General features: G+C 38.0%; 2 protein-coding genes across 5 annotated transcripts in view; both read left to right on the top strand.

The window, feature by feature from the left end:
- Positions 1-12,654, top strand: part of LOC115562799 (uncharacterized) — a 42,827-nt gene extending 30,173 nt beyond the window's left edge. The window contains exon 4 of the mRNA XM_030384905.2: positions 12,639-12,654. The gene's annotated coding sequence lies outside the window, so the exon portion shown is untranslated. The remainder of the gene's footprint in view (positions 1-12,638) is intronic.
- The window catches only part of CenG1A (Centaurin gamma 1A), a 75,925-nt gene that overhangs the window by 46,413 nt on the left and 4,315 nt on the right, over positions 1-25,197 (top strand). The window contains exons 1-3 of one of the 4 annotated variants that reach the window (XM_030384877.2): positions 5,281-5,966; positions 19,792-20,024; positions 24,993-25,134. In XM_030384877.2, the coding sequence (XP_030240737.1) occupies positions 5,798-5,966; positions 19,792-20,024; positions 24,993-25,134 (544 nt within the window). In that variant the 5' untranslated portion in view covers positions 5,281-5,797. Of the gene's footprint in view, positions 1-5,280; positions 5,967-19,791; positions 20,025-24,091; positions 24,524-24,992; positions 25,135-25,197 lie in introns of those variants that run through there. The other 3 variants (XM_030384876.2, XM_089258133.1, XM_030384878.2) reach the window with 3 other exon arrangements.

Genomic DNA, 25,197 nt, shown 5'->3' with positions numbered 1-25,197 from the left:
TTAAATGCAACTTTGACTTTTCAATTGTCAATTGCAAATTACTAAATTATGAATATTAAATTAGCCAATTTGGGCCGTTGCCATAAAACGGACCGAATCAAAATGGGTTGCGAAAATAAGATAGCCGAAATATATTCCCTAGAGTCTCAGACAAATGGATTTCAGGGTATCAACTAGTCAGAATATAGTATAGTTTCAGTTATTCTTTTTTCAGGAACTTTTATGGGAATATTTTCGAATGCAAGTTTTATTTATACAATTTTATCCCAGTTTCTAATTCTGGAAATAAACTTTATGGCAAATATGCATATGTATGTATGTTCAGTTCCTCAATTTATTTCATGTTATAGCTGTAAAGAGAGTAATGCAATTTTGTCGAAACACTGAGTCAAGTCTCTGCTCACAGTTATAAATATCACACGCATAAACGTTTTGCGTGTGCTTTTGGAATATCTTGTGAATCATCTGCTGTGCCAAATACTTGAATGAGCATTGTGAAATAATATTCTACATTGATAGCCCGAGTGAACAGATGTGTGCTTAGACTTTCTCCACTTGTTCGCCTAATGCAAATGAAGCGTTGTTTCCGCTTTGACCTAGCCTCTGCCTCTGCCCCTCCCCATCCCTCGACTTCCGCTTGACAGCAGCTAAATCAAAAGCGTCAGAAATTCCAGATTCTCACTCAAACCCTATCCAAAATAAAAAATAAATATGACGAATTGCCTGTGGTCCGAAAGAGATAAATTGAGACATGGCGTCGCGTCGAGTGTATAAAATGTTCACATAATGAACTAATAAAGCTCGCAAATATTTGCGCAACAGCAGCAAATTAGAGCGAGGGGCGATTGTTGGGTTTGGTTCGCACCGAAAAGTATCAAGTGACATTGAGGATGGGCGGGTGGTTTTGGGTGGTTGCCCTATGTGGCGGTTAGCCTCATCTGATATTAAATGACCTAAGCTCAAGGGAAACCTAATTTGTTTAACACACATACACACACACGCACACAGTTTGCAATTAAATTTTGCTAAGGGTGCAGTTAAGGGTTGGGGGTGGTGTTAAAAGTCAACAAAAGCGGAGGGAAATCTTCGTGAAATATTCAAGTTTACTTTCAGCTGCCATCAGCAGTTAGTTTCCAGTTTAATTTTATTCAAATAAGTTAGGCTTTTGCATATTTCAATGGACTACAAGTTCAGCTATGATCAAACACGGCCTTCTGTTGTGTTATATATTGTTGATATAATACTGTTAATCTTAAAAATGTCATACCCCACCCATCTATTGCTCCTAGTTGACTGACATATCCTTGGCTAAATCACGCCTATATAAATATATGCCTATATAAATAACATGCCCAGCACTCTGTATTTTTTTACTCCAGCAACATTTACATGATTTACAGCTTATATAGATTTTTTATAAATATAATTTTAATCATTTTACTAAATTTTACGTTTTAACAAATGTCAAAATTCCACACAAAAGCTGTGAGCGTTTTACAGCTGCTACTTCTAGCCAACAGCGGATAAGCACGGATAACACTGTTAGCTAACATTCGACTGTTATTTAACATTTTATTGCTCCTTAACACTTTTGTCCTGCTGTTAACTTATGTTTGCCTGCGAGCCCCAGCTCAATTTTCGAGCAAATTTCTGCGGTTTTGCCCCCACTTAACGCAATGTTTACCCCGTGAGAGTATGCAACAAATTTCCAATTTTCTGAAAATCCTAGCTTCCTGCTAGTTGCTTCTGGTTGCCTGGTATTATGGCTGAAATTTAATCAATGTTTTGAGGCTAGAAAAGTTAAAGTATACATTTGAAGGCGAAAGACTTAAAGTTAAATGCAGAATTTATTTTTATGAAAGCATGCCTGAATTAAGAAAAGAAGCATATATATTACTTGTGTAAACCATAAATATCTACATAAAACTAATTAATGTTAGTCTTAACTTCATCTATGAAACTGCATCTGCAGCAGCTCAAAAGACCAAACAAGTTTACGTTTCAGCAATCTGCAGTAGTTCAAGGATCTAACCCCTCTTTTATTTCCGATTCCGTTTATACTTGTGGGCGTACTCTGTGCGTTGGTTAGCCTCATGTAGTATTAAATGACCAAAGCTTAAGGGAAACCTAATTTGGTTAACATACAGTCAAGCACACATACACACACACATGCGAGCTGCAATTAAAATTAGCTAAGGGTGCAGTTACGGCTAGGGGTTGGGTGGGGGTTTGTGGTGTGTGCAAAGTCAACGAGCGCACCCTCAAGTCAATTAGTGCAGCTCGAGCGTAGGGGGCAGTGTGGCCTGCGTCCTTCTATCAGCTGTACTTGAGCTTTTTAACCCTTAAAATTTTATTAACCTCATTTGGTTTTTTCCTTCCCATTTTTACCGCTTATCGCGATGATTTCTGTGGAAATGGCAAAGAGAAAGACAAAAACAAAAAAAAAAATCGCTACTGAAGTAGCTCAATTGAAAGCGAAAGTGTCGCAACCGCCCTCGAGCCAAACCACCCACCCATCCAGAGTATTCAGTTGCAACCCCTCGAAATGTGCAACATTTGTCACAAACAAATCTCTGGACGGGGCAAGAATTCCTCCGGCTGTGCGTGTGTGTGTGTGTGGGTGTGCATTAGATTCAGACGACGCGCCCTGTTGAACGTCTACGCAGCGCAGGTTGATTAGAAATTCCATTAAAATTCCATAAAAAAGAAATGAACGTTAGCCGCACCCGATTTTAATACCCTGTAATCGGAGTAAAAGGGGGAAATGTGTGAAAGAAATAAATGGATCTATGGATTACAATTTAGCAATACTATTTCATTCGATAAGCATACAGATCAGCTATTGGAAGGCTATATTCATTGCTTATCAGACCTCTTACTACTCACTCTTATTTTATATCATTATCTACATATAATATCTAATCGAGATATAGATATGCCTGTTACTATATTTGATTATCGAATTATCATAATTATTTAATAAAAAGCTTAGATATGGAGAAGGCAATAGATGTATATATGTATATCTATCTACAAGTTATATATAGATAAGCTGCCTGAGCTAGATCAATAATCAACCACCGAAAGCTAAGCAGTATTTGCCGTTAACTGCTTACGAGGTATCTTCGCAGTCGAACATTTCTCGGTTTCTTCGTTGAGAGGGTGGCTTAACGCTGACCCAAGCCAAGAACTACTGACGCGTCAATTTCAAGTTCCATTGCAAAATCGCGTGTAAGATTAGTCCGTCACTTGCTCTCCCTTTCTCCACTCCCCTTCACTCTCTCTCTCTCCCTCTCGTCCGCTCTCTTCTGTTTCACACTCTCTCCTTTGACTCTAACTTGTCTAATTAAGTCGCAAAGTGTGTCCCTGCTTCTGGGATGGTTGCGTCTGGTACGGCGTGTGGCCCCGATAAGTGCTGCGAGCGTGTCAAATTATCGACCATATAATGCAGTTCACGTGTCACCAAAAAGTGGAGAAAAAGAAGAAATATATGTGTACTGTTATATATATGTATTTCTTTTTGAAATCTGTTTGGTTAATCTGCAATGAACTTTAAATTTGCATTTGCTATAAAAGTCGTGAGTGCCTCGTTTATTGTTCAAGGTTTATACGGCAATGCGATTTTCGATAAGCGTTAACTGAAATTCGAGAGAGTTCCCAAGTGTCTATATATACATACGTCTGATGTATAAACTCTGTTGAAGTAGATTTTATTTATCATTACTGTTATTATTATTTCCCTCTGTTTTTTAGAACTTTGACAGGGTAGCAAAAGTTTTATTTTAGTAAAACTTTGTCCCTAGGTTTGACACAATCAATTTTAATCACAGATAACCCCAAGATTCTCATAGCCCTACATACTAAATATATATTTACATATCTGCCTAGATTTGCTTTGCAGCAATCTCTAGCTATATATATTGCAATATATCTACTCTCCCATTAGCCAAAATGACTGTATATCCATCATTCTTCTATATTGCCATGTCGGCCCCCCTTCCCCCACATACCCTGCTGCCATATTACATTTACAATTTCATTGTTAGCGTAACTAATTTGTAAAGCTCCAATCTCGCTCTCATTTTATCACCTGTCACACAGCCGCAGCTCAGTTCCCAATTGGATTTCAATCAATGCGACATTTTCCACTATTTCCATCTCATATGCATACATTTTCCTGAATTATATCAGCATTGCATAAAGTCACATTGAGCAGAAAATAGAGTGAAAAAACACAGCTACAATAGTCGACAAATTGTGTGTGCATAATAATAATAATAAATATATCTCGTATAATGCCACATGTTCGGTTCGTGGTTGTGCGTCTCTTTCTCGCGCACAATAGGAAGTGAATATTTGCAACAGCAGCTCCCAAGCGGCCCACTAACCGAAACCCCAACTAAAAACAATAACAAGCAACGCTGCCCGCAGCTGCCTGAGTGGGAGAAAGAAAGGGGGAAGGGCGCTTGATGTGGGGGAAACAACATCCAACCACGTCACATATAATCATTATTATTAACAGCACAGCAGCCCGCTGATGATTACCTCTCTCTCTCTGCACAAATGTTTATTATTGCATTTTGATTTCCGTATGGTACTTTTGTTTTCTGGTGCATCCACTCTCTCCATTTCACTCTCTCTTTGTCGCTCTCTGTTAGCAGCCAAAAGTTGGGATATTTTAACAGTGCTCTCTGCTAAGACTGTTGCGCTTATCAGCCAGTGAAAGGAGGCATTCTTCTTGTGAATTGATAAAATAAATAAAAACGATATTGTCATTGCAGTGAATCAGACCAATGCACATATATCATATATATATAAAACTGAACCGAAATAGCGACAGCTTGATAAGTTGGGTAGACAATGGCATTTCCGTTGCAGATGTAGCGGATGTGCGCTTAACTTGCAGAGGAAAAAAAGAGTAGCAGCAAAAAAGCTTCTGAGTTTTTTTCTACACTTTTAAGTGCAGCTGTGGACAGCACGTGCTAAGACTAGCAGCTGCTGTTGGCCAGGTTAAGCGTCAGTTGTTTGTTATTGGTTACAGTAGAGTCAAAGACACAGTTAACAGTGGTCACACTTAACAGCCGAACACTCTCACTCAACACACATCTTTTACACCAGCCACTTACATTGTCCACTGTTAAGTTACCGCTCTCACTCCTGCAGCTGCTCGCTGTTAACAACGAACGAGCGTTTGTGTCGGGAGAGCAACCACTGTTAACCACCGCTGTTGCTGCTGTTGCTCATTACCACTGTTGAGCTGTGAGTTCGGCCGCTGTAGAAATGTCCCATCAGTTCAGTCTCGACAGGCGCGCATAGTGGACGTGTGTAGCGGCGATTGCGCATATTTCGTATTTATTTTAGGGCCTCGCGTAATTTTTCGAGTTTTTTTCAACAAATTGCAAAGCCAGCGCAACGATGTCGTCAGTTATATAAATATATGAATTTTGTGCCGAATTAAAATGCAAAGTGACTAAACATTAGCAATAAAAGCAAAAGCTAGCAAAAATTAGTCATCAATAAAAGGTGTTAAAAGGCAACAACTTGCCAAAATGTTGCCAATCAGTGCAAAGCGAAGAAACAAATGACAAAACACGCAAGAAAAGTGCAATCAAAAGGATTACAACTAAACTAAATAAATAAATACCAATTGACAAAGCCAAAAACCAAAACTAAAGAAAACGAGCAAGATATCTTGTTTTCATTGCCAACACGCGCAATACCCGAAAACAACAACAACCACAATAGCAACAAGGAAAACAGCAGTGCAACAGCTTGTTTACCGTTACACCTCAACATCATGTTAGCCGTGAAAAACTTCTTTTTGCCGGAGCGCACCAAAGCGCCAGAGACGCCGCAACGCTTCTCCCGTATGCCCGAAGCCTTTCTGCGCTCCATTCGCAGACGTTCGCTGCGCGTCAAACGGGCCAAAAGCTTGGTTGTGCCCGAACGCGAGAAACGCAAATCAGGTGAGGTACAGTGTCGATGTAAATGCGACCAATGAACTCCGAAAAGGAAATTTCAATGAAAGATGATGATGGAGATGAAGAAGAAGCTTTAAGCTGAGCTTTCAGCTTGAAGATCAATATATTGCAGTTGCATAAAGCATAGCCAGTGGCTTACTCTTAGTCTTCTACAATAGTTTTTTTCAATACCCTCTACAAATGGTGAAATAAAATGTGTAAAAATTATGCAACATGTCAAGGAGAACTTCTTTAGACCTTATAAGGGCATATTACTCTATATACGTACTGTGTTTTATGTATCGTATTTCTTATCTTGGTTGGCATTTAAAATCTGATTTCTTTAGGGCCCATTTGACGAAGTTGGGCAATTACTTTGGTCTGGCCGTATAAATATATAGTCGTATATATACATAGATATAAAGCTTTGTACGCGTCCTAGCTTTTATGACTGCCTAAACTTGTTTGGATAAGGTCAAATGGAGTTATAATATACTATAATGTATTATTAAATAATAATCTCTACAATTTGTAAGAATATTATTACAAAAATATTAAAACACTAGAAATGTATTTCACAGCAAATGCAACCAATTCTTTAAAATACATATATGTTATATACGATACATTTTATATAATAAAATATACTTATATCTCATTAAAACTTAATTAATAACTTATATAATCCACCCAAAGTTCAAATTGATCACTTCTATACTTTCTGTCCTTCAATCAAATGCCAAAACTTAAGAGCTTCACAGTTCGTTAACTCATAAGAGAGCCTTAGTTTATATAATAATATATAATATCATTAAACATATCACTAATAGATGATTTTCAGATGATATAACTCATTCATTTTAATTAACTAGAGTGTGAATTAGTTAGCGCTCTCGGCGCTATTCAAGTTTGGGTTACCCTGAACCCGAATCTTAACTTGGCTTTAAAGTAGGTGCCATTAAAACATATTTTTTATTATAATTAGTTTTTGTGCAATTTCTGACATATAAAACAAATTCAAATGACCTTGCGCAAAATTGTTAGGAGTTGCTTAAAAAAATAATTTTATTTCATATGTATATTATTTTTTCATGTATATATGACAAAATGCTTAAAAGAAAACCCCATTAAAAATGACACTTAACGTGTCATCTGTCAAAGTTTGGCAAAAATCAAATTGGGTAACCAAAGAAAAAAACATGATTATAATGCAATTTGACATAGTTTGGTCAGTTCCGCGAGGGGTTATGTCAAAATTTGGCCAAGCAACGCAAATGACAGCACTATTATAATATTATTATGTACCAAGCTTTTCTCTTTCTATATGTATTTGTCAACTTTGTATGAGAACGAAAACAATAAATATATAATGTCCATTGTCTCGGCACACGAATCGCCACGTCAAGTGAAAGGGCAAAAGCGAAAGTTATAATAAAAATAGAAAAGAAAAAGCAAAGAGAAAAACAAAGTATCCCTCTAAGAAGTGGACAGAGGGGGGTGCGAACCGCCCTTGACAACTGTTTAACACATGCAATTATCGATTCTCAAATAATGCGGGCGAGAACCGCAAGACCTTGCAGAAGGCGTCAACGTAGGCCACAGAGACACACTCGGTGCAATCAATGCCAGCTAATGACGTCAAATGGATGTGAGAAAAGTGTGAAAACAGCGACACTAACTTTTTATCTTTCTCGATTTCTTTATCTTTATCTCTGTTTAGCTAGCATCAATTGCTGGGCTACTTAAAGTGTTGTTTGATGAGAATTTAATCAATTTTGTTTTGGGCTACATCAGCTAGAGATAAGTAGAGATATGTATGTGATATAAGGTATACAGAGAGGGTTGATCATAGAATTGAATGAAATATGATCAATAGAACGCGGGAAGCTCCCTGAATACAAACCAACCTTGTTGGATTTTGATATATGTATGTTAATAATCAAAGAATCAAAAATACATATTTTAGCAATTAAGAAGGAACTGGATAATATGTTAAGTCTCGTTTCAAAACAAGTTTATCTTCGCGTATTTTTGGGATTTGAATACTTTTACTTCAGCATTGGTCATTGTTATTATTAGATTTTGAGTTATGATAAAAATCTGACCAAGGCAAAGAGTTTGGCTTTAATAATGCAAATTTTCTTTTGCAATAATTTTAGTTTCGATTCGGTTCATTTAAATAGATCAATTCCTATACAACAAAACTTTCAAATGCTAAAATCGCTTTCAATTTTATTTATATGGAAATATATAGTATGACGATACTGATATATAAAATTGCTTGTATAAATGCTGATATATATGGAAATTCATAGTGTTATTATCTAGACTTTCTATATAGATGTATGTATACATAATTTCTTTAAACTTTCTTTTTTTATTCGCTTGCACCTTTTATGATTTACTCAAAATTTCTAAGAATTACATCAGATTTAGTCGAACACATATATATAGAATAAACCAGTACCATTTCTACTAATATACCTCTGAAATTCCAATAATCCAATATATTTATTTCCCTAGCAACTGGACTATTAGCAATGAATATTCAATGTGACCCTTACTCACATCGAATATATATATAGAAATCTTTCGATTTTTTCGCTATAGTATTGTAATTTCTATATATATACCTATGTCATCTATTATAATAGATCCCCTTTCCATTTGCAGTGGCCCCATAAGGCGTCAATTAGATAAGATAAGCCTCTGTTGTTGCTGCTTCTTCTTCTTGTTTATTTATTATATTCCAGTATTTGCGTTCATTCACTTGCAGATTAAATATAAATATTATAAAAAAAAAAGTAATGCTCCACTGATAAGTCTTAGCACCCTTCCTGAAATCTGTAAAGCTTTGAGCAAATATTATATATGGGTTTTATCTGGTTTCTGCTCTACAAATATATATATATATACGTAATGTGCTCCAATTTCCTGCGGCTATTCGGTTGACTTTTCAAAGACCTTGACGCTTCGCTGACGTTCTACTATGGAAATGCGAATGGAAATGGGAATCTGAATCTGGTGTGATCTACGTCTGTTGATAATACCTAAAAGCTAGCGAGACTTTAATTGTTCTTCTTGTTGTTGCTTCAAACACGTTTCTTTATATCTTATTTGTTTATTTCTTTTTGTTGGTAAAAATCTTAGCATGATTTTTTTTTTTATTTTGCTTAAGCAGCAACAACAAATTAAGATTTTTAGTAGCACTTTTAGCACTTTTTGCGAGAGCATTTGCCAAAAAGTAATTAAAATAATACGCAATTGTTTATACATATTAGACAGAAACGGGTTGTCTACGTCTAGATATATATGTATGTATACATCTGAGATATAAGAGCAGCATGGTGTAGATCATGGGTTCATATAGCAACAACTAACAACATCATCGTGATCATCATCATCATGAACAGCATTAGCATTGTACTACATGAGATCATGGCATCAAATGCTGAACTTTTGCTCAAGTACTGACAAAAGTTTCACTCGACTGCGAATGCTGGGAAAAGTTTCGAGTAAAAAGTGAAATCTGTGAATTTTCTATTTCCTGTTGATAATGCCATTATAATTGCCTTAACTGCGACAACAAATTGTACTTACTAATTCAAATTAATTTAGTCGCATTCTCTACATAACTCAGGCTTTAGCAACCCACACACACTGACCTCCAAAAGTTCACAACTGGCTTGCCCTTAATTAATTATTATTATAGAACTGCCTAAAATTTGTCTGAAGCTCTGACTTGAGCTCCGAATTAATGTGCAGCCCACGTCAATTAAAGCGACGCCCACTAAAGACCCGGCCTGACGCTTGCCTTTTAAGGCGCACTGTATTTGAGTTTTCACTTTTGGGCACAGCCTCGTCGGCTTGAGTCATGCTTCGTGAAGCTAGAATCGAGTTAGTCTATGGCTCAACAGACACGCGTCCAACCACTGATGGCAGCGACTGTATCGATCTTATTTCACATCGATCATTAATCATGCAAGACTTCACGGCCAAGAGACAAATGAGCAGCTCGATTCTCTCCATAGTTGATACCAAATATGTGTGCAGTTTGATGCGACAAATGGTGTTAAATATGCTTCTCTATATGTAACTAAATATAGGCCTATATATACTATATATGATAAAAATATATATCTTTAGGCGTCTGTATTTATTTTCAACTTATGCAGCGCACGCGCCTCTGCGCTAAATGCACCTTTTGATCTAGGTTTGTCTGTAATTATCTTCTTACCTTTCTCCTGGCTAGCGTGTAATTAATGAAGTCTCTTCTGATCATTCCCCTGGCCAACTATGATAATTTGTAATAGGCAGTTGACCAATATATATTAACGTCTTTATCAGCGTAGCCGTCGCTGCATTGAGGTCATGCAAGTCATAATTGTTACGCTTTGGGCTTGGCCTAAGCAATATTATTATTATTATTATTGTTACTAGAAATATGATATATGATAGCATTTCACACACTTGATATGGGTTTTGTTTGAATATGATTAGATCGATTTCAGCTGTTCTAGTTTTCACGAAAATTTCTTCATTTACAGCTGTTGAAAGAGCTTGTTGTTCTTCCAAAGTAGTACGACTCTAGATAAGACTTAGAATATACATTTTGTACAATTTTATTTTTTATTATTTACTTTCATATATATATGTTTTTATAGTTCTATATAAAATTTTTACCTTTTAATATTTTTCATATTTCTTTGAGTACGTTTATGTTGTGTGCGCACTGTTGCTTGACTTTCTTGCCTTATGGGAAAATCCATAACCAAGTCAAGTTAAATTTGTTGATCTTTTTCCTGAAGCCATTTCAAGCAACACTCTTAACTAATTTAAAGACAATTAGTCAAACAAACAATAGCTCTTGCATAACATATGCTAAGCTGTGCTCTCAACTGTAACGAAAAATCGTCTAAGAATTTTCCCAGGAATTGGTATTTCTCGTCTGCATCTTTAATATTGAAATTTTTGTCGAGAGAAGAGAGCACTTTGCGTATATTTTCAATTAAATCATTTGATGACGTACCCAAAACAGACCTGTCCAAAAATCTATCTGCATGTTTAATGCAAAGCTATCCCAGTCTCACCCTCAATAACTAACTGTAAGAGAAAAATCGCTTAGGGAAAATAGGGAAAAATGCGTATCTATATGCAAATGAGTTGACACACAGCGACGACACGTTTCAAGCGCCGTTTCCGTTGCCAACTTTGGTGGACACTTGTTTTGAAGTTTCGACGGGGAAAGAGCAATGAAAAAATAGTAGGAAAAAAATGGTAGAAAAAAAAAAACAACCACTAAAGGCCGTCACTGGCAGTCCGGCCTATTCTAACCAAATAAGCCTGTAGTTTTTTTTTTCCTCTTTCTAATATTAAAATATATTTGTTGGCTTTGTATTGCCTATCGGCATGCACAAAGCGATCAAAGTTGAATCGTGAATAGGTTTTCTGGTCACTTGTTGCCCATATCGGGTGCCCGGCTCAGCCCTTGGTCAGCGAGCGCTTTTGTTTTCGTATTCCCCAATTGAACGAATCTCCTATATTGCGCTCTCACTCACTCTCTCTCACTTTCGGTCTGTATATGGACAGAGCCCTAGCCAGCGGAAGTTATTATTTAGGTTCCATTCAATTCTCGCATTGTAATTCAAATATGACACTGGAGCTCGGCCCGACTCGGCTTGGCGCTGCTCTGCTAATAAAATTCTATGCAAGGCTGTTAGCGTTTGATCATTAAGTTAAGCAATGCTTAAAGGCTTTATAGAATATATATACACAAATGTGGTATATGAGTGTGCTTGTATTGGCTAAGGTTCAGTCACACTCAACTGATTCTCTTCTCTGGAACTTACATGAATCTTACAACACAACCGGTTCAAGTGGTTGTTGCGGTTGTTTTCTGCCGCATTTTCGGTGGGCTGTCATACCTGTGTGTGTATGTGTGTGTGTGCGATTGTTTGTGTGAAATACACACTGTCCTGCGGGCTCGCTAATGAGCGTATCAACTATCAATTGGTTAACAGTTAAGGGCTTGGCTTTAAAGCAACACTCATGATCTTGGCGTTATAACAATAAATTAAGTTGGTCATAGAAAAATCATAAAATAAAATTCCTGTAGTTAAAGGAACTCAAACATTCCCTAATATAAGTGCTTACTTTTTTAATGATTATGTGAAGTTGAGTCAAGCATCAGAAATGCTAAAATGAAGGAACTTTAAGCAAAGACAAATGTATTCTCCATACTACTACGATGGATATAGAAAAAAAAAAAAAAAAATAAACTAATAACATGAACTAAAAGTTAAATAACTCCTAAGATCATAGGCATTGACTGTTAATACTCTATGGCATCCATATATGAAATTGAGCTGGACTTTAGTTGAGAAAGAGATAAAGCTAATGAGCAAATATTCCAGACTTCATCCTACCCCAATAATCATCATAAATTGCTCCATTCGACTGCCAGCAGCTCTCGCTCTTAAGTGATCTTTAATGGCCTCGGCTCAAGTTCAGCTCTGGCGCTTTGTTGGCCAGTGTAATTCAATAGGCCGGCAGCGAGACATGTATTGGCGTATGACTGATAGCAGTTACTTATTGCCTCGTAGGTGCCTCAGCATCTCATGACTGTAATGGGCAGTAAGTCAATGAACCGAAACACGAAATACGAAAATCTGTGACGAGATTTCAGATGGAGCCGACTCTGCAAGACAAGTTAGCCAAAAGCCAGAGGCTGAGCCTCAATATGTACAGCTAATTTAATTCAATCTCGAGAGATAACTGACAATCATTTTCCGTTTTTGCTTTGCGTTTGGATTTTGGCCTGACTAACAAGCCGCTGTTTATGGAGCTAGTCAGCCCCTGGTGCGACCTCGGTCCAGGCCCATAAATAAGAATGTAATGGACGAGGCGCAAAACAATGGGCCTCATAATTTTGTGCAAAAAGGAAAGAGAAGAAAAAGAAATGAAGCAAAATCAAAAGATGTAAACGAGGCGCTACGATTTCTATAGAAAAGGTCAGTCGAGCGACTGGACCAAATGCCCAGTTAGATCTGACGATAGAGAGAGAGCGAGGGAGAGAGATGTCGAGTCCCGCTGCGGGCAAAAGTAAAAGTAAGCAATTTAAAGATTTGTTGCGCTTGCTGGACGAAGAAAGCGGCAGGGCTAAAGGGAAATAGTCAGCTGGTCAGTTTCTGTGATCCTGCCTTATACAGCTGTTCCAGACAAGACGCACTTTAATTAGTCGCTGACCATGTAAATCGATTAATTGAAACAAATTTATAGCTGGCAAAGTGAAGATGAATTGTAGAGATGGTAAAAGAAACTATAAACTAATTTTATATATAGAAAATATGGAAAATTATTATAATATTTAATGATCATAATGGACAAGAAATGTCCATAAAACAGAAAAATATAAAAGAACAAAAATTGTATAAAGAAAGACACTTTGTTTTTGGGTATGAACTAAAAAATATATACTAAAATCTGCAGTTTCAATTTTAAAAGAACTTTTCTGAAATCTTTAATAATCTTTCAATGGTATAGCTAAGAGAGCCAACAGATCAGTTAAGCTAGGTAGATCCAATGATCCGCACATCCAATATAAATATCTAGCTTATCTGCTTAAAATTCTATTAAAACAAATAAATCCCAAAAATATATACTTTGATATATGATAATAAAATGAAATGAATAGAATATATGGGATAATAAAAAAATTTCATTTTAACAAGAAACTTATCATCTAAGCAAATTAAACGTATATCAACTGACGATCATTATAATCCGAAATGGTAATAAAAACAAACTATATATATGTGGTAGTTGGATAACCACACGAGACAATCAAAAGATGATGATCATAAAATATATATGAAACATAAATACGTTTGCCATTTGGCTATGGCTGCAGACAGGGGCAGCTGCCCGAGACGCGTGCGATCCTATCCCAGGAAATTTTTATGAAAGACACACACACACAGACACACACATGCAGTTAACAGTTAACTCAAAGAAAGTGAAGTGAAAAACCTTGGCAATCGCAGCACTTTTTCTACCATTTTCGCTGTGCATTTTGCAGTCAGACAGCTGGCACTTCATAAACATGTCATATTTAATAGAGTTCAGCTACGGGAGAGATGCTACTGGGAATATCAACCACCAGGACTTGTGTCTTCCTCTTCCTATTCTTACTTTTTTTTTTTGATTGACTCTCGTTCTTTTTTTTTCCAACTTGGGAGAAAGTCAGAAAAAGAAGAACTGAAATGCATAAAAAAAAATAGGTAAAATAGGTAGAAATTGTATATTTATTTCGGGCTCATTGTAAAATGATCTGTGTCATAAATTTGACATTTAATCGTCTGTAGAATTCTCTTTGCCTATTGAGCAAGGCCTTAGCCCGAAATCCTTCATAGATTACATTCCTCAGCAAAAATTCGTTTGCGATTAGATTATATGCAGCGACTCAGCGACTTTTACCCAATTGAATTACGAATCGAAATTTATGTAGAAAAAGCTATAAAACTACGTATAAAGAAATCATTGAGTTTGCTGAAAAAGTTTTCGTTTCGTTTGTTGTTCACTTTTACTTAAGTAAATTAAAAATGATTTTTATTTTTATCGCGCTGTCGTTACATTTGCGTGCCATTATTTTGAAGTGCTGCAACAATTTACTAATTGAAAGGTAAATGAGAGGTAGAGAGGAGGGGCGAGTGGGAGAGAGAGAGAGAGAGAGAGAGGGTGAGGAAGTAGAGCAGTAAAAGTTGCGGGCTTTTACATAGGTTTGATAAGAAAACGCCGCCCGCTAACACAAATTTGACTTTAAGTGCTGATAGGCAAAAGTCTTGACAGCTTATAAGTCAGTTTCTGTTGTATACCCTATTGAAATTGAAAAAGGGTAGATGGAGATGAAAAGAAAGCTCTCTTTATCTAACATTTCTAACAATCTATCAATCTACTATATACTATCTCTCTATATACTAGTCAGCCAAAAATTTCTTACTCACTTCCATATATCTCTACAGGGTATTAGCTAGTCTCTCGCATTTCACATTTCCGCCTTTGTAGGCGAGTGTTTCGCAATTCATATTTTATTTTCTGTATCGCTCGACTTTAATGATAAATGAGCTGCGATCCCCACACACGAAAAGAATTGGAAAACAGCGTTGACTGATAAAGGAACCAGAAAACACAAAGCAAAATATTTAATGCGCATTTATTTATGTTTTTTTTTTTTCGTCGTTTTTTGAATAGTTTTTTGGTTGTCTTTTATGTATGTTAACAATTCCAGTTGCCAAAAATGGAGTGCGCTTAATGACCTTCAAGTTCTATGCATAAATTTGGCTTTATATACGAATATGTACATATATATGTATGTATATTTATTTATGTGTGTACGTCTTTTACCTGAGCTCGTAAATCTTGCGCTGCACCAATGACAGCGCATCTTAAGATTTAACCCCTTCTCTTGGCAGCCTCACTTGAGAGAGGGCGTGGTCTGTGTTAGGGTTCAAGCGTGAGGATCTTTAACCACTTAACGCGACCTTCAACTCGACGAATGTGTGTGAATGAGTGTGTGTGCGTGTGTGTGTGCACAGTAAATTAGAAGCAATTGGCGTCTCCGAGTCGTCTCTTGCCATCGCCTGCTCAGCAATTTTATGAAAATGCCAAACACATGTTATTCACCCCCGCAGCTTGCTCAAAAAAAAAAAAAAAAAAAAACTATATTCCATTCAGATTATTTGTTTGTATGCTCATTATTTTATTTTTGCTAATGATGCGTATATTTCTATGTCGGATAATGTACTGAATAGATATTAATATATATATGTATGTGTATATGTTTCGCACATCAAGTGAATTATTTGCCGATGAAGTCATAGCACTCACTCACATACATATATGTATATACTATTATAATATTCAAATATGAAATTCCTGCACGTGACATATGACGTATCTGCCGGAGGTAGCACGCTGTGAGCACATTGCGTGCTCAAGAAAAGAAGTGTCGCCAGCCCCATTCGTGCCATAGAACTTTTACCAATAAGCAGACAACAGTTGGCCGAGCTACACCTAGCGCAAAGTCTCTTTGTTGTAATTATAACTAAATGTTTTTGTCAACTCGAGGCCTAATAGAGTTGTTTGTCATGTAGCGCCAGGCGTCTAAAGAGCTGACAAAAAACAATAAAATAAATGGGCTTACCTGTTTAACAGAGTACTATATAAATGAAGAGAGCTGAAAGTTTAAGCAGCAGAAAACTGCCTAAAAGTTATAATTGGACTGGTCTGATATTATTAATGAGCTAATATATTATATATTTTTGTTTACTATTTTTATTCGAGCCTTCAAGCTTAGCAAAATGTATTATATTTCGCACATACTACGCACCAAATAAAATTCCCTCTGCTCTGTTAGCTTAACATTCCCTCACCTTGCTCTGCTAACTTAACATGCTCAGTCGGCTCTGTTAAAAAGGCGAGCAGTTGCTATTTGATTTACCTTTTCGCCTTTCTTTTCGACTCTCTTTCAGCTACAGTTTTGCTGTGGCCCTCTTTAATCTTGTTTGTGCGATCGCCCTTTGCTCCTTTTTTCCTTGTTCTGTTGGGCTTTGGCTAATTTCCTTTGCCATTGTCTCGCCTACTGCTCCTGCTGCTGCTGCTGCTGGGCGTGCATGCAATGAAATCCTCTTTCAACAAGCAATTTTTGCTTGCTTTTGCCACCAGTTTCGTTGATCTTTTTCACTGATCTCTAAAAGATGTGTGCGTATCTCTCTCCCTCTTCCTCTCTCAATCACAATCTCTATCTCTGCCTTAATACAAAGAAAGTAAATCAGATTTTGGAGCAGCTGTGCATCTTACGAAAATCCCAACAGCAGTCGTCGCTTCCTGACCTGATTTATTGCCATGCTTGGACTAGGTCCACTCGGTCCACACTGTCCACACAGCCAGCCTACCTAAATATTATCGTAGGCTCATGCAAATACCGCATATGATTTATGCTCCTATGAGTCTATGCCGAAATGCGTAGACCAAAGTAAATTTGCCATAGCTTATGGCTTAGCGTCTTATTAAATGACCATTATTTGCTCAAAAAGAAAGAAAAATTCCCGAAAACCTATCATAACATGCATGAACTATTTCCATAGATCATTGAAATTCATGGCATGGCAAAATTTTTGTAATTTTGTAGGTCACTAATTAATGCAAATGCATTTGGAATTCGCTAATGAGCTACGGGCTAGCCAGTCAAGGCTGCCGAGTGAATTGGTTGAGGAAGGTTGATTAGGCTATTTCAATGTTCTATTTGGAAAAGTTTATATTCTCTAGGTGTCATTTGCTATCCTAGTTGACTTATCTCAATTACAGCTGCCCAGCTGGCCTGCTGACGTCGTAAGTTAAATGCTCAAAGAGTTTATATCCCTCATATTATTTACGTATTCGTTTTCTAACTATCTGGCTTAGCTTACAGCATACAACGCGCTATTTACACAGTCTGAGGCCACAGCTCAAATTTCCTTGACTTGACTGCAGTCATAACCGAGTTACTTAAGATCGTTTTATAGTTTACGTCAACTCAAGCTGCATTTGTTGAGGTGCGTGTTGATAGTTGAGCTACCGTAAAACCACTAAATGGTCAAATAAAATTTATGACATTCTTCAAGGAAAATGAAAACAGTATTCGAAACAGATCCTTGGTGGGCGCCTCTGATATGTTTTATTGTGATGGCACGCTTCAAGAGTTGATAAAGACGCGCAGTTCTTACAGCTGTCCGTAATAAAAGACACAGAGAGACTCTTTTAGTACTTTTCGAGGTCAGGGCGGGGTCAATGATAACAGTTGCATAACAATTTCAAATATTTTTATACAAGAATTTCCTTATCACAACGACGGAACAGTGAGCTAATTAAAATGCTTAACCCACATCAGCAGACAAATCCCTGAAATGGGCTGTGTATTGTAAATAGTAAACAAACAAACACACTCTCAACCCTTTCTCCAGGGACTCGAAACGCAAAATGAAAATCTCTCGAGTCGAGAAAACCGAAGGAAAGAATGAGAAATGAAAATGTGTGTCTTTGGGTCGGGTTTGTCGTGGCTCGTTTGCATACGTAATTAGCTTGGGCATTTTGACAACGATGGCGACATTTGACATGAGTTTGAGTTACGATCAGTTAGGATCAGTGTGCTGGCAGAGCAAGACTTGGAAATGGGAAATGAGAAATGGGAACTTGCAAGGGGAGTTTGCCTCGTTTGCCGCTTATCTTTACACCTCGGTTTGAACTTTACGCCTAAGCCGATCGGCGATCTATCTTCGAGACATTTGACATCATTAGTCAAACTTAAAGACGCATTTGTAATGTTCACTTTGTTTTATCTCTTTTACTTCCTCTTCTTCTGCTTCTTCTCATCTTCTGTTAGTTTCGGCTTTGGGCGCCTTTCGACTCTGATCGCAGCCATTAATTAGGTTTCGCCTAGAACCAGTTGCCGCCATATTTGATTTGATATCATTTCATTTTATTTCATTTCATTTTATGGCCATGCAAATTGCAAAACCGCGCTAATTTTTTTCCTCTCCCTGTATATATAAGGCATATCAGTTTCACAAAGCACTTTGTTATTGTATGTCTCTCTCTCTCTGTTATTTTCTTCAGTTTTTTGGGTTTCTTTGTACAACAAAAGGCATATTTATTTCGTTTTAATTTGTAATTTTGCGCTATGGTCAAGGCGAGGCGCGGCTGAAACCAGTTGAACTTGTTAGCGTGTACACACTGTGTCACAGATTTTTGTCCTTAGTGCGTTTAACAAGCAAGGAAACAAGTTTCTGTCGTCCATCCATCTATCCAGCCGGCCATCCATCTATATCCATGTCTTCTCAGAGCACCCTTCAGTGTTTACTCAGCTAGCTCTTAACAACTCATAATAGAGCAATTTTCACGTGTCCTTGCTGGCCAGTAAATCAACTGGTCAAGGCAGCTCACAAGGATCAGCACTTCCATTGTCACTCCTTCGAGAAAGCGTACAACAGTTCTCAGCCCCTAAGCAGTGAGGTTTGTGAAATTGATCGTGGCACTCGTGGATGCTAATGCTTTGGGCTTTACCAAGATTTACGAGTATTTGGCAGTTTTATGGTTGATTTTAAATTGCTTGGCTTAAACGACATGACTCATGTATACGTAGAGCTTTTCCTGTAGTGGAAGCTGATGGGCGCATTAGACAGAAGCTCACTAATACACAGACAGTATGTGAAAAGCTCAGCTCAATTCTTGCTGCAGCGCATCAAGTGTGCTGACAGCTGTTCAATTGCCTGGCAACAGTTGCCGCTGACCTTGAGAGCTTTTTCTTATAGAAACCTGAGCCAGCCGGCTGCCAGATCTTTAATTCTGATTGTGAGACGTTGCCGAGAGCTAATTTAAATCAAAAAAGTGTTCAAGCAACTGACAATTTAAGCACCCCTCAGAGAGGCGCACCAAGCGAACAATTGCCGAAAATGTCTGAAAAGTAGCTGCAAGGTATGCACAGTTTCTTCCTCTTCCTCCCTTGAAAGCTGTCAATCAAAGCATAGGTACAAACATGATATATATGTATAGTTATAAATAGAGCTATAGCGCTCTATAGTCCTGGCATTTGCATAAGAAGAATCACTAATGAGAAACGAAAGTAAAGGAGAGAAGAAAAAAAACGCTTTTGGCCGCCTTTTGCATGTAGGTCAAAAAGATGTCACGAGCTGCAAACGAGTTTCACGCTAATTACGTCGTGTCGAACTAGTTTCCCGTCAAACAGCAAACATTTTCTTACTAATGATTATTTGGTTTTTGATTTTTGTCTCGACAGATTCCTTTGTGAACAGCCAGGAATGGACAATATCACGTTCGGTGCCCGATCTGCGGCTGGGCATTGTCGGCTCCCTGAATTCGGGCAAATCGGCGCTGGTGCATCGTTATCTGACCGGCTCCTATATGCAGGAGGAGTCGCCGGAGGGCGGTCGCTTCAAGAAGGAGGTCTTCATCGACGGCCAAAGCTATTTGCTGCTCATACGTGATGAGGGCGGCGCACCTGAAATGCAGGTAGGTGGAAGAGCAACATGAATCTAACATACTTTATGCATGAAAATGTTCCGAGATGATATATGGCAGGAGTCCTTGGTGGGGGCGGGGTTGAGGGTCTTCTGTCTGAGTATTTGGGGTTGGTTTCCACCTTCAAGTGGGGGAGGCAAGAAAACTTTTTGCTACTAACAAATTTAGCCCTTATCATCTTGTAAATATTTGAATTGAGGTCAGACGGGCGCAAAACTTTTCTAGTTTTGTCGAGTAGCTTAGCAGGTTGTTAGCTACACTGCAACAAAACAGAACAGTCATAAATTTAATGTGATTTATACCTTACATATGGGGTATATAGAGGGCTGTCAAGTTTTCCAACTGGTCAAGTCAAATACACTGCAGTATAGTTTCTGTCGTAGTTTTTGCCAATTATCAAGTTCTCTTCGCGCCTCTTGGAAAAATTTCCGACTTCTTTGTCAGCTTTCACATTCAATGGCAAAAACTTGAGCTGTCTGCCCGCCGTGCCCCGCCACCCCGCCCCACTCAAACTCTTCTCTAGTGGTTCTTCAGAGGGCCGTTTTTTTTTTGCTCTGCCTGTGACTCACTCAATCGAACTTCGACCTTTGGCAAGCAACAATCGTAGCCTGTTGGTCGCTGGGCGGCAAGATGGGGGAACGGTAACTTTTATCTTGGCCTGAGGCCAACTGCTGTTGCAACATTTCGGGCCTCAGTGAGCCTTTAAATACCCTAGGCAGGAATCGTATGATGAAAGTGTGATGGAACTGGATACTAAAAATAGAGTGGAAGCTATTATATAATATAAATATAATATAGAATATAATTTATAGGGATGAAGTAAGAAGAATGTAGAAAACAGAAGTTTTAATACCCAAATGCTCTAGCAAGAAACCTTAGCTTAGAATAAAAGAAACAACATATAATAATAATAATATACAAAAAAGATTCCTTAGATTTATAGCATTAAAAAAAAGTGAAAGAAACCTGTTTGTTAGCAAAAACAACAAAAACCCAAAACCCAAGAGTGACTTCATTAATATACTTAAGTAGGAAATAAGTCACGAGCAAAGTAAATATAACTCTGTCTATAATGTGATATAGGAATCTTTAAGGATGAAAGCTAAAAAAAAATCTTAAAACTAAAAGTTCAAGTACTAAAAGCTTTAGATTAATAACAGAAAACAGATTGAATCGAAGCACTTCAGATCAACCATAGATTAGATTTAGATCTCATTAAAAAAAAATAAATAAATAAAAGTCAGTCAGCATAGATTCACAGGGCATCTCTTAGTCGGCCCATTAGAGTCGACAAATGTCTTGCCTTATTGCGACACTTTTCGTCTGGCTGTTTGGGCCTTAGCCAAGGGTTCCCATGCTTTTTGCACGTTAGAAGTTTACGTGATGCGGCAACTGTCCAATATCATCGCATTGGGGCTGTCGCAAATGTTAAAGTTGATAAACTGTGCCACGATTGCAGTCGTTCGCAAGCCTTCGAGCAAATAGCATGGGCCCGCCCCTATATCGTGCCATATTTACATTACTATGCAACATTTCGTATTCCCGCAGCACAATTCAATTTTTTGTTTGACTCATTGATTCGCAGCTTGAGAAGCTTTTGTTCCTTGCCATTCGCATTCGGGATATTCGCATATTTGCAAAAAATATTTTCTGTATCGACGCATGTTTGTTTGACAAGCGAAATGCCCCCCGCTTGCAGCGAGAAGAGGAAGAGCAAGAGAAAACCCTCTATGAAACCCTCCAGCTTAAAGGGTGAAAGTGTGGATTATAATTTTTAAGCTGCTTTCGCTTTTGATCAGACTTTTTTTTATATTTTTTATTTGCGGTGGGTATTTATTATGAGATTGTAGGGGTTGATCATCGTATGGAGAAAAAAAAAAATGTGCCTGCCACGCGACGTGACCCCTAAAATCGCATAATACCTCGTCTATATCCAAGGGCTTAACAATTGACTATTTGTAGGGCTTAGCGAATTTCATTTAAATTTCAATTTCTATTTTCACTTTTTTTTTGTATCTCCACTGTAATTACGTGTTGTTAATATACGCAAGTCAAGCGTATGATTGACCCATATTTTCGATGAAACATTTTATATTCAGTTTGTCAGCTGAGTGAGCGGCTTACGATGCATTTTAGATCAATATTTTCTATAATTAAAATTATTTTAGCTCTTGATAAGGCTTTAAGTTGTTGCAAAAGTTTGATAGTAATTGCATAGTTTGAGCTGCATTGCATATGTATTGCTGGGCAATGCATGCTAAACTGTTTATTATGGTTGGTCTTTCTAGTTTTTTCTCTGTCTGTCTCCCTCTCTCTCTATCATTTATTGCAGTTAAGAGTTTGAACAGCATTGCTTACTGTAGATTGTAAAATCCTATGCATCTCAAACTGTTTGTTATGGTTGGCTCTTACGGCTCTTTTTCTATATATCAAGTACTCTTTCTCATTATCTATCTCTCTTTTTCTCTCTCTCTCTCTGTGAAGCTTTGACGGCGCTTCAGCAGCTATAAAGCAATCTGTTCGCTCTTTCTCTCTCTCCGCTCATACGATTCAAATTGCATAATCATTTCCTAGCAGCGCCTGTCAAACTGTCTGTTATGGCTGCTTAATCGAGCTGTCTTTCAAGCTTTCTCTCTCTCTCTCTCTCTCTCTCTCTCTCTCTCTCTCCCTCTCTCTCTCTCTCACCCTGTCAGTCTATCTCTAACACCCTCTCTTTATTCTCAGTTGGTCGCACAAAAACGTTTCTCTCCCGCAATTTAACTAATTTTATGTCCATTTCTTGACTAACTTCTGTCATTCGCATCTTTATGCAACATAATAAACCATATTTCTACGGAAAAAAAAACCCTCTGTGTGAGAGCAACCCCCTGGCAGCCAGCCACCCTCCCAGACAATAACAACAACAACAGGAGAAGTTGTCAAGCACAAGTGTTAAATGACGTGATTGCTGTAGACAAAGAATACCCTGCAAGTGTGAGATATAAGAAATTTACACTCTTTTTGTATATTTGACTTCCATAAAACGTGGCTTGTTTTAGCTTTTCGCACATTTACAGGGTATTGTGTGCATTGAATGTGAAATCCGTCATTGCCGTCGCGTCGCCACTCAGTCGCGCTCTTTTTCCTTTATTTTGTTTTTATTTTCTTTTCGCAATGGAGCAGGATATCATTACCATATACGCGACGACAATATTGCATGCGACGGCTGTCGATTCGACATGTTATGCTCTCATTCGTTCTATTTCGTTTTTGGCGGCCAGAACAGGCGAGTTCAAGGTAATAGAAACGAAATGAGAGAGAGGGCAATGATGGGAAAAGTTTCTAGAATAGGTAATACATAGAGAAAAGATAGAGAAAAGAAAATTATGAGAAAAGTTCCTAGAATTTGAGCACTAAAAATTGCTTCTGTCAATCAATAAATTTTAGTATTCAAGTGAAAGTTTAAAATTTAAATAACTAATAAATTATTCCATTCTAATCAGGGTGTTATTTATGTATACAAAAAGCAAATTACAGCTAGAGTTCTCTCCTTCTAGCAAGAAATATTCATTACTTAAAATTATATATCTTGCCTCATTCTTCAATCATTGATATATTAATATATTTACAAGCAGCTCTCAAAATATTTAAAATATTTCTTAATATATATATGCAGATACTAAAATTTCGCTAATAGACCTTTGAGTTTTAAATAGTTTCACTCGAGTAAGGAAAAGTCAATACCGAAATGCCTTTGCTCTAAGGGAATATTTGCTTGCGTCGCATATAAAAGTGTTCTTAGAATTTGTCAGGATTAGCAGATACTTTGAATAGCTCTTAACCCAGATAAAAGTTGTGCGCATTGTTGTGTGTCTATTTGCTTGGGCAGCACTGTGAGCGAGCACGAACCCCCAACGAAAGCCCAACCCCAGCGCCGTTGAAATTGTTTTGTTGTCAAGCGAATGTCTCCCGGAGTGTATGTATGTGTGACTGTGTGTGTGTGTGTGAACTGTCTGTGTCTGTGTGCGTTTCCCGTGTAGCCGCTGCATTTTTTTTTTCTATTTTCACTCTTCTTTTTGCTTTCCTGTTTCCTCCTGCATACGATTTTCACAACAAATCATAAAAAACGCAAGCACTCAACCACCCACTGAACCACCCGGCGTGGAGGACAATGCGCCAGGACGAGGCCGCAGGACAACGAGTGCGTCGACCAAGACGCCAGTTGTTTGTCGACTGGCATTGCGGGCGGGCGGCTTTTCCAGCTCGTTCGAGACAGTTCCATGCGAACGGAGTCCGGGCACAGACACAAACAAAGCAGAGAGATGTTTGTTTCTCTATGGAGGAGCGCACATAAATAATTTATAGTAAATTTTAAATACATTTCCGTGCGTGAGTGCAAATGCATAATAAATAAGTGAATGCGAGCGCGGACTGAACAATCGATAGTTTATGCTTTCGCAGGACACACGAATCCTGCGCACTAAACACAAAGCGCCTGTTTACAAGCCAATGTAAGAGTTCATTATCCTGCGGCTGCCATTGCATATGTGTACGTATGTCTGAGTGTGTGTCTGTGTGTGTGTGTGTGTGTGAGTGTGTGAGGCATACAAAAATCATTAAAAGTTTAGCACACGGCAAAGGACTGCTGCCGAAAGGATTCAAGTGCTTCATTAGCGACTTTCTCAAGTGTGCGTGTGTGCTTGCTCCCTCATCACTCTGCCCCGCTGCCCCGCTGCCTCTGATCCTTGTCGTTGTCCTTTGTTAGGCGCGCTTCCGCCTTTTGTGCTCTGCCCCGCCGCCAGACGCCGTCAATGTTTTTTTTATTTTTTTCTGTTTACTTCGCGCACAAAGTCAAGGACTCACGTCCAAAAGTTTGGCGAATTGTGATTTCTTCATATTTTTTACACACGCTTTTGTTTGCGTCTTTCGATTTCGTTGCATTAATGTTTCTCTCCTCTCTTTCTTTCCGAAATCTCGCAGTTCGCTGGCTGGGTGGATGCGGTAATCTTTGTGTTTAGCCTGGAGAACGAGGGCAGCTTCAACACGGTCTACAATTATTATACGAAAATGGCGCACTTTCGCAACGGACAGGACATACCCATGATATTGGTCGGCACACAAGGTAAGCTATTGTTAACTAATCTATAATTAGTGATAAATGTGGTCGGGTCACTTACCAATCTTA

The sequence above is a fragment of the Drosophila navojoa genome, chromosome 3 (assembly GCF_054131105.1).
Source record: "Drosophila navojoa isolate 15081-1374.11 chromosome 3, UAZ_NAV_1.0, whole genome shotgun sequence".
Taxonomy (NCBI): Eukaryota; Metazoa; Arthropoda; class Insecta; order Diptera; family Drosophilidae; genus Drosophila; species Drosophila navojoa.
Note: the sequence above shows the minus strand (reverse complement) of the source record. Positions and strands in the feature narration are given on the sequence as shown.